The following is a 10,926-nucleotide window of genomic DNA, read 5'->3' on the forward strand; positions in this document are numbered from 1 at the left end:
TTTAGCGAATGGTATATCTGTTGATATCTGACCTTTAAGCTAAGAACATGACATAACTATATCGAAGTTGCTGTGCCTGCCTGGGACTACCGTAAAGATATGGTATGAATTTGACATGATCAATTCATATTTCTAGATATATGGAAGGTATTCATCTATAATGAATAATCTTATAATGTTCATTTCCAAGCTAAGTGACACTCGTCACACTGCACTGACATAAAGATTAAAGATAAAGATTTTAACTATGTTGTAGTTTTATTCCTCCATTTTCTTTTAAAGTTTCCATGTACTGTGTATGTTGAATCTCTTACCTTTCTTTATCTTTAGGAAAAAACGTGAAAAATCAGATGGGGAAAGTCATTTTTTTTCTTTTTGCACAGCACACATGATTGAATGTCCCGCTTAATTGTAAACAAACAGACGATGCAGTTAAGTGGTGATTGACGTAAACGCCATCTAGTGAGAGAGCCGACCACTAAAATGTATGTGGACGATGCGGCTCTCCGTGAGCTTTCCCATCTTTCCTATTTAATGACGATGCATGAAGAATGAACAGAATCTATGACGTCATTGCGAAGCGGATGGCGCTACGGGTAGGATTTACGAGAACGGCTGAAGCAGATTATGTTTTTAGAATAAGATCAGTAATTTCAAGTTGCACAAAAAGAGTTTGTGTGGTTTATTGAGCTGTTATTGACTTTAGTAAGTACTAAAAATATTCCAGGTAACATTAGACACCTTTAAATTTAATAATACTCTCCAGGTCTTTATCTATGACAAGATACTTCATGAAGAATTTTTTTTCGTACAGGACGACTCAAGAACAAAAGGGTATAAAAAAAAAATTAGAAAGAGTGATAATTCGTTTCGTAATAAATTTGATAACAATTGGAATATGCTCCGAAGTTATAAAAATCTAAAGTAACTTAGATAAGTTATATCGTCCATTCTGCCACCATCTCCACAAGTTCAGCTGAAAGTGCAGAGATGGATGTATAGGCCATATCAGAAAATCTACTGGGAGCTATGCCTATAGAAAAAAAAAAAGTAAAAAACCTCCTCCGCCCATCTGCACTGTTTGTTTACATTTGTCTTCATAACCCGGACAGCTACGAGATGCACCTTTAAAGTCTTTTAAGAAGCTCGTTCGTAGGTTTCGTGGTTGTGTTTTTACAGGTAAAACACGCATGCCTTCTACATGAGTTCGTGAATGCAATAGAATAATTGTAAGGTAGCTTTGTGCATGCGTAGTGTGTTTGCATTTGGCAGTTGCTACACTTCGATTTCCGTTTTCACAATGTATTTGGAATTCTGAGCAGGGATAAATCAAATGTGTGGGCAATTGTAAAAATGTTTGCTAGTCTCTCAGCCGCAGATTTTAAACTCATCATTGGGTAGTTCATAGCATTTGGAGTATTTTGAACCCTATATACAAGTACCGCGAATTGATGTTAACGGTGGTAGCAACATTTGAAAAAAATTGAGACTGTGAAACTTCTGTATATTTACCAACATGTGATTCACCATGGTCTTAGCCTTAGGACATGTGTTGGACTTAGGATGGACACCTGTTACCACCCTGGATTAGACCTCGTAGCTCACAAATGACCAATCTATGGGTAATGCTGTGACTTACCCTCCCCCAAACTCCTAGCAGTATTGTTTTAGAAATGCACACTGGGGTAAAACAATAGAAATTGAATATAGATTTTGTCAATTTTAACACCTCAATGTAATATACATTTTTCTTGGTGGAAATCAATAACTAAAAACCTTGCTAAAAGCAAATACACTATTGAACAGAGTTGCAATGATAGGTTTGAGATGCCATGTTGTTGTCTGTCCAGTCACATCAATGTCAATATGCTGATGGTGTTGACATTGTGTACTGGGTGTTCACCCACTCCGAGTGATGTCACCACACTTCATATTTTTTAAACTGTCCCATGGAGCTGAGCTTCAAGCTATGAAACTCCTATACACCCTGCTGTTTGATCAGATGTCAGAACTGACTGTCAACATCCCTGATAACAATGACAACCCTGATGACCTCGAGAATTACAGGTACTACATTACTAAATGCAAGGTAGGTTAGCCTTGACAAATTTATCACTTTAATTTCTTTGACCTCCTCATCTATCAAAACAAAGATGGGATCTCAAACAGTTGTTGCTACTCTGTTTGTTTGTGTATTGTTTTTAGCAACTTTTTCTGTTATCCACCAAGAAAAAATCATGTTGATATATTATAATTCATAAAATGAATATTTTATTTTCTATTGCTATATCATGTAGGTGTGTACTAAAAATTTACCCTCCCCGCCCATGAAAGTTGGAGTAATTGCTTGTAGCATAGCAATACTGAAATTATTTCAGCCCTGGGTGGGATTCAAACGCAGACCTCTGGAGTAGTGTATTGTATCCTGTTTGCTTACATTCTTATTGGGGGATGGGTCTCCATCTTGCCCTCCTTGGTATGAGAACCAAGAATTTAAAAGGTTCCTGGTTCTATTCCAGTATCACGGAAGCACATTTTTCACTTCTCCATTTGTGGCATTTGAAAGGTGGTACTTTTACTGTGGAATGGTTACTGTAGGTTGGGCTATATTAGGTAAGAAGCTGTTGGACAATTTAAGCATCATCTTAAATATCTGTGTTTGTATCATTCTAGAATTTTATTAAGTTGCCTAATCTCTGAATTCACTACACACTGAGTAATACAGTGTTCCCTCATTTATTGGTGTAGTTATAGTCTAGGACCATCTGTGATATAGAAATGTGTATAAAGATGTATTTTTTAATAGTTTAACACATAATAAACCTTTCCCACTGTCTTTTAATGCTTTTAAATGTATTTAAAAGTACTTTTGTTGTAAGAATTTTTTTTAAACACATCCAAAACATAGATCACTACAAACTTTCTACTTTTCATGTTGCTATCTTCAGTTTTTATCATGATCATTTCCACATTGTTTATATCCTCTGTGACCTTCATCACATTTAAGTTTTTCTTGGCCAGAAACATGACTCCTCTGCCCTGTTTCTCTTCTAAATTTTTAATCCAGTGATTATATAATCCATGTCCAACACTATTTGGTGGTAATGGACCCCTTAATTTCATCTCTGCAATTCCCAGTATATCTGGTTTTTCTTTTGACAGGTAATCATTTAGTTCACTTACTCCTGAAATCAATCTGTTTGTTAGTATAAGCCACTTTTATTTTATTTATTTTTTCCTTTTCCATTTTGTTTTCTGTTTCTTTTGTTTCACCTTGGTCTATCATTTTCTCAGCCTCATGTCTAAGACTCTCCAATAGAACTATCTTTCAGCCTCCATTCTCCATGTGTTTTTTCTTTAGCTTCATCTCTTAGTGTCTTTTTTCTCTTTCCTGAACATTCATTTCTCTTTTTATCCATATATTGTAGTGTCCACTCTTTGTTAACTTTTCTGATTTTGCTAGTATGTCTTCTACTACCATTTGTGACCTTAATTTTATCTTTAGAGGTTGATTTCTTTATTTGGAATAGTATCTCTATATACTTCAGTTTCCTTTTCTACTTCTTGGTCTCCATCTTGTACTTCTTTAAGAATTCTTTTTGGTGTTTCTTTTTCTGCTTTTTCCCTCAAATACCAACCATGCCATGTTTTTCCTTTTGTCCATATACAACAATACAATTGGTGTTTTGTATTCCATTTTATCCACAATTTCAGGCTCTGACATAAATATTAAGTCTAGTCATGACCGTTCTTCATTATTTCTATATCTGGTATTCTCTTTATCCCATTGAGTTATTGTGTATTCAATGGTCATGTCCCCAAAGGCCCTCTCCACCTTCCACTGAAGGAGTGATTGTGCTGACAGGACTGTATGGGGCAGAAACATGGAACATTGAGCCACATATAAGTGCTGACAATGATACATCTTAGGGGGGATTAACCCTATATATCCCAACCTGACGAAATCGTCAGTCAAGCTTCGGGTGAGTCTCACTGGCATAGAAAAACAGTTATAACCGGTGTGTCTGTCCTGACGAATTCGTCTAGGCTTCCTCTCTCTGAGAACAACACTTGAAGCTGATTGGTCGAGAATCCTTTGGGCAGTTCACCATCAGCTGATGACACCAACAGTGGTGTGAAAGGCGGTATTTCTGGTGCTATTTATTTCATCATGGAGGAGTTGTCAGATATGTTACATGCTGCATATAATTTTTTTCTGAAATGGGAATAGTTATAGATGTCTGAGAATGTCATACTGTTTCTTTTTTTGATGAAACAAGGACCCTATGAGCTCATTTTATGTCGATGACAAATCCGTCATGTTGGTCATATGGCGCACACAAAGAAATGTATGACCAACATGACGGATTCGTCATCTACGTCTTTGGACCAGAAAAACAGAGTACACCCCTTCACCTTTACCAAATTTTATCCCTGGCAATGAGACAGCTTCAATCAACAGTGACTTGAACCCATCACAGTCGAACCCATTATGGTATTTCACACAGTTTTTCACTCCTGATTTTTTAGATATGATAGTCTATCAGTCTAATTTATATGCTACACAAAAATATGTGAACAAACCTCTAAACCTCATTAGGCAAGAACTTGAACAATGGATAGGTCTACTTATTCATTTCAACATTATTGGGACTCCCCAGACACGTCTCCATTGGTCTGGTGAATTATTTGGGAGGTATAGAGAGTATACTGCTTTAGTTATGAGTTGCAACATATGGGAGACTATAAAATCCAACTTACATCTTCGGGACAACACTGATGAGTTCAACAATGATAAACTGTTCAAAGTCAGGCCAATGGTAGACCATTTGTGGAAAAAATTCCAAGACCTTCCATTGCAACAAAACCTCTGCATTGATGAACAAATGGTGCCTTTCAAGGGAAGGCATTCCATGAAACCCAGAAAATGGGGTTTCAAGTTCTTTGTTCTTGCAGACAGCGGGGATCTTATTCATGACTTCATACCTTACACAGGGTCAATTCAACCTGTGAATAGAGACAATATTCCAGATCAGGGTACATCCTCTAATATTGCCTTACACTTGGCTGAGACCATTCCAAACAATAAGAATCATCTACCTATATTTTGACAACTGGTTTACATCTTTACCACTTGTAGAACATCTAGCTGACAGGAATATATGGTGTTGTGGGACAATCCGGGCAAATTGGCTCCCAGGCCTCAAGTTCACATTGGACGCTGACATGAAGAAGAAAGGCAGAGGTACATTTGAGGAATGGAAATTATCTGGTGAGGGCAGCCTGGCAACAACAGTCAAATGGTTTGACAATAAATGTGTGACATTATTGTCTTCCTTTGCTGAGGGCAATCCAACTCACACTGCACAATGCTATGATAGAAGTCAGAGGAAAGTTGTGGAAATTCCACAGCCTAACATCATACATTTGTACAATAAGAACATGGGAGGTGTAGACCTGGCTATCTGTCTTCTAGCACTATATAGGATCCCGGTACATTAAGAACATGGGAGGTGTAGACCTGGCTATCTGTCTTCTAGCACTATATAGGATCCCGGTACATTCTAAGAAATATTATCACAGACTCATCTATCACATGATTGACATGACTATCAATGAGGCATGGTTGGTAAACCGAAGAGATTGTGAGACCAAAAGGATTCCCCAGGAAAAAAGACATTCCCTACTGACCTTCAGGAAGTCCTTGTCAGAATCACTCATCAATGCAGGGAAATATATCCCCAAGCGAGGTCGTCCATCTTCAAGTGAGAGAACTCCTCCTCCACCATCAACAAGAATTCAGAGTTGGCCAATTCAGGTCCCAGAATAATGTGAGACTAGATCAAGTAGGGCACTTCCCAGAGGTGAAAAATCCTCGTTTGTATTGCAAACGAGTTGGATGTGCGGGTTGCACCAATATCAGGTGTATCAAGTGCAAAGTGAGTATGTGTCTAAATGAGAGAAACAATTCATTTCCTAGTGTAAGGAGTGAGACAAACAAATACATACACTGTATTTTTTTAATTATAATTATTATTTTCCTCCTTTCCAACAGATTTCTCACTGAGTTCAGGTGTTTTCTTTTCTAAAGTATAATATTTGAAATAAAGGTGTTATTGATGATATTTCTACAATTTTCAGCAGGTTTTTCACTGCTAAGAGCAGGTATATTATTTTTTGTAATAACCCATATTATATATAAAGATATTTCAATTATTTATATACTTAAAAACAATTAATTTTCATTAACAAGATGTCAAGCTATCAAAAGAAATTGTATTTAAGTTAAATTTTTCTATAAGATATTCATTTTTGCTGAGATGAGCAACAGAATTGCTTTCTATATTCTAATAATGTAATAAATCTTGATAATACAATCATTAGCCAATTTCATTTCCCTCGTGACCAACATGACTAATTCGTCATGGTACTGTATTATTGCATAGACTGTAGCAATTGCCAGGAAAACTGATCTATAACATTCCTCAGGTCCATAATAGCCTAGAAACAAACATGATTTTTTTTGTCCAGCCAAAATATATGTGGTCCATATAGGAATAAGGGAGTTAGTGATGGAGTTTGGGAAGGTATGTGATAGGAGGAAGTTGAAGGTAAATGTGGGTAAAAGCAAGGTCATGAGATGTACAAGGGGAGAAGATGGCAGTGAGTTGGAAGTAAATCTCAAGGGAGAGAGGCTGGAGGTTGCATGTGGCAGGAAAGGGAGAAATGGAGGTAGAGGTACATTGTAGATTGAGAGAAGCAAGTAAATGCATTGGGGATTAAAAACTGTCATGAGAAATAGGCATCTGGGAATGGATGCAAAGAGATTATATGAAGGGGTGATTATGCTGATGGCTTTGTATGGGGCAGAGACTTGTAATTTAAGTGAGGCAGAGAGGAAAAGTATGAATGTGTGAGATGAAATGTCTGAGAAGTGTGGCAGGGGTTACCAAGTTGGATAGAGTGAGAAATGAGAAGAAGAGAGTGGGAGTGGATAAGGAGATGACAGGGCTGTACCAAGTTGGATAGAATGAGAAATGAGAAGAGAGTGGGAGTGGATAAGGAGATGACAGGGCTGATGAAAGAGTATTGATATGGTTTGGACACATGGAAAGAATGAGTGAAGAAAGAGGTGTAGAAGGCAGAAATGGAGGGAGTGAATTTGAGGGGACAGCTGAGGATGAGAGGGATGGATGGGGTGAAGGGGGCATTGAGCAAGAGGGTAATGTCTGTTGAGCAAGGAAGGGAGAAGGCAGGAGATAGGGATGAGTGGAGAGTGAATGTGTATAGACGACATTGTTGTGCAAGGGAGAAGGCAGAAGATAGGGATGACTGGAGAGTGAATATGTATAGACAACATTGTTGTGCAAGGAAGGGAGGGGGTGTAGGGGATGCTTATGTGTGAATATTTTGATGCAGCCCAAAGGGATTTCTCTCCATCTCTTTTTCTGCATGTGGGGATAGAGAGGGGGTCCCTGATTAAGTGAAGCAGCCTTGCAGTGGATGTACTGTGTCTTGCTATATTGCTTCTGACCCTGGGCAGTGGACAGGATATAGGGATGACCCATCATCCATGAGGAGCCAAGATGAGAGGTAGGAAAGGGTGGTGGATGAAAAAAAACCTCTTGATATATAGATATAATAAGATCAAAGCTCACAGAACATCCAACATTACATTGGTTAATGTTGATAGGTAGGGACACATTTTAAACTGAGATAATACTAATATCAAATAAAGATTCCACAGAGAGAAGTCTTTAGTTCATATCATCACACAAGTGTCACAACCAGTTTGGGAGATGTCACACACTTTCTTAGAGATAACTATGTTCTCGTATATAATGCCTTCGTGTTTCAGTGACCTATTGGTTGAAAATGTTAAAGCACCAGTTCTCCCATTGTCTTTTCACTACTTCCACACATACTGGGATTGCACCTTTGATAGCAGCTTCTGCCTGAGTACATCATGATTGTCAAAATAGTTTTACTGGATATTCCTTATATTTTTTCTATTAGGTATTTTACTAGATGTGGCAAAAAATATGGATAGTTCCTTAATTTTTTTTTTAGATCAATCTTATTTATACTAAAATAATAACACAGGTACACCACTTACCATTGTATCTTAAATGATGCGAGATGAACTGAATAAACCTTCCTAGAGTAGGTCATGTTTAAGTTCAGGTCTTGTGAGCCCAAATGTGGAATGAAATGGAGTTTTATTAAAATATAACTATTGTGGCCAGTTGGGCCATTCACCCTCACCCCCTTCCAAATCTCATGACCAAATGAAAAGGCTAGAGCAAAATCCAAGTCATTCTGGCCGTAGTGACATGAGTATGTGTGTAGCTATTTAATAATTTTAAGCACATTTTTAATTAAATAGAATACAATACTATATTAGTACCACGTCTGTTAATGTTTCTACCTATTTTATGTTAGGTGATCACATGTACAATGGGTCTGTTTAGGTACAAAGGGTCTTGAGTATGAAATGGTTTGTGTACAGAACATCCACAATGCTATTATTACACAATATCAGAGTTAGATGTTAATCTTATACTGTAATTATATTTTTTCAGAATGAGGATAACTATCAACATTTCTTTGGAAGAGATGTGTGTAGATTCCAAACACTTGTCATACAACAAAGAGGATCTGGTGTGACAAATGTGGAACAGCTATCTTATGACTTGTCTTAAATATGTGAGGACCCACACAGGTGAGAAGCCTTTCCAGCGTGATTTGTGTGATATAGCTTTCTCAAGTAAGGGTGTTTTCAAACATAACGTGGTGACCTATACAGAAGAGTAACCTTTCGAGTGTGACCTTTGTGATTCTGCTTTCTTGTGAAAAGGTTATCTCAAATGTTACATGATAACCCACACAGGAAAGAATCCTTTCCAATGTGACCTGTGTGATACAGCTTTCTCACAAAGGAGTCACCTCAGGTATCACATGATGACCCACACAGGAGAGAAGCCTTTCCAATGTGACCTGTGCAATGCAGGTTTCTCACAAAAGCGTGATCTCAAACAACACATTATGACCCACACTGTAGAGAAACCATTCCAGTTTGACCCGTGCGATGCAGATTTCTCACAAAAGCATGATATCAAACATCATGTAATGACCCACACAGAAGAGAAGCCTTTCCAGTGTAACCTGTGTGATACAACTTTCTCCGAAAAGGGTAATCTCAAATGTCACATGGTCCACACAGAAGAGAAGCATTTCCAGTGTGACCTGTGTGATGCAGCTTTCTCACATAAGAGTAATTTCAAACGTCACATAATGACACACACAGGAGAGAAGCCATTCCAGTGTGACCAGTGCGATTCTGCTTCTTCAAGTAAAGGTGAACTCAAGCGTCACAAGATGACCCACACAGGAGAGAAACCTTTCCAGTGTAATCTGTGTGTTGCAGCTTGCTCCCAAAAAAGTGATCTCAAACGTCATGTGATGACACACACAGGAGAGAAGCCTTTCCAGTGTGACCAGTGTGATTCTGCTTTCTCAAGTAAAGGTGAGCTCAAACGTCACACGATGACCCACACAGGAGAGAAACCTTTTCAGTGTAACCTGTGTGATGCAGCTTTCGCTCAAAAAAATGATCTCAAACGTCACATAATGACACACACAGGAGAGAAGCCTTTCCAGTGTAACCTGTGTGACACAGCTTTTGCACAAAAGAGTCACCTCAAATATCACATGATGACCCACACAGGAGAGAAGCCTTTCCACTGTGACCTGTGCAATGCAGCTTTCTCACTAAAAAGACTCCTCAAATATCACATGATGACCCACACAGGAGAGAAGCCTATCCAATGTGGCCTGTGTGATGCAGTTTTCTCACAAAAGCGTGATCTCAAACGTCATGTGATGACCCACACAGGAGAAAAGCCTTTTCAATGTGACCTGTGCAATTCAGCTTTTTCACAAAAGAGTGATCTCAAACGTCATGTGATGACCCACACAGGAGAGAAGCCATATCAGTGTGACTTGTGTGATTCTGCTTTCTCACGGAAGAGTCACCTGAAATATCATGTGATGACCCACTCAGGAGAGAAGCCATTCCAGTGTGACTTGTGTGATGCAGCTTTTTCACAAAAGGGTTATCTCAAATGTCACATGATGACCCACACAGGAAAGAAGACTTTCCAGTGTGACTTCTGCGATGCAGTTTTCTCACAAAAGCGCGATTTTAAACGTCATGTGATGACCCACAGTGGAGAGAAGCCTTTCAAATGATGCTGTGGTAAAATCATACACCAGTGGAGTAGCTCTAGTGGATTTTTTTTTATAGGACTAGAAAATATCAAATCAGTGCATCATCACAATATATGATGGAAATGGTATTATTTAATCTTGAATCTGATATATTTTAGAACTGGTGAAATGCCACTTGATCTGTACAAAATAGATGAGCAAATGAGATAAACATAAATGAATGATTGTAGCATCGATGATTCATTATTATTGTGAAATTTCACAATAAATAAAACAAGAAATATATATATATATATTGTTTTGATATAATGCCTAAATACATGCCTTGCAGGCCACATTCACCTAATCACTTGTTGCACACACTAGCGTAATGTTATCAACTTGTTCGTGTAGTACTGCTTGGTTATAGAGTGAGTACTGAAGAAGGGGACCCTTCTTAAATAAATTAGTGCATGAAAAGATATTTTGACTTGGTATTATAATTAACAAACAAATTAAAATGGAGGAAGGGGGGTGGATGTTCCAAATGGCTGCAGTTTATGTTCACAATCATAGATTGTGTAGTCTCTCAACTTCTCCACACGGAAAGTCACCAGCTACAAAAGGAAATTAGCAAAGAAATGTAACTTTTCTTCATAGCCAAAATCGTTACATTTTCTGAAATTTTATGGTCATACAATGTAGCCTAAGCTGGAA

At 38.0% G+C, this 10,926-nt stretch overlaps 1 protein-coding gene across 3 annotated transcripts; it reads left to right on the forward strand.

Moving 5' to 3' along the window:
* Window positions 1-917: 917 nt before the first annotated feature.
* Window positions 918-10,502, forward strand: LOC143035241 (uncharacterized). 3 transcript variants are annotated; one of them, XM_076202016.1, is made up of 2 exons: window positions 918-1,179; window positions 8,583-10,502. In XM_076202016.1, exon 2 carries the CDS (start codon window positions 8,875-8,877, stop codon window positions 10,249-10,251), a length of 1,377 nt encoding a protein of 458 aa, XP_076058131.1. In that variant the 5' UTR covers window positions 918-1,179; window positions 8,583-8,874; the 3' UTR covers window positions 10,252-10,502. The 3 variants fall into 3 exon arrangements, with proteins under 3 accessions (XP_076058131.1, XP_076058132.1, XP_076058133.1); XM_076202017.1 differs by having other exon boundaries at window positions 1,073-1,152; XM_076202018.1 differs by lacking the exon at window positions 918-1,179 and adding an exon at window positions 1,233-2,089.
* The last annotated feature ends 424 nt before the right edge of the window (window positions 10,503-10,926 follow it).

Source organism: Oratosquilla oratoria, chromosome 18, assembly GCF_046742065.1.
Source record: "Oratosquilla oratoria isolate Oo_2021 chromosome 18, ASM4674206v1, whole genome shotgun sequence".
Taxonomy (NCBI): domain Eukaryota; kingdom Metazoa; phylum Arthropoda; class Malacostraca; order Stomatopoda; family Squillidae; genus Oratosquilla; species Oratosquilla oratoria.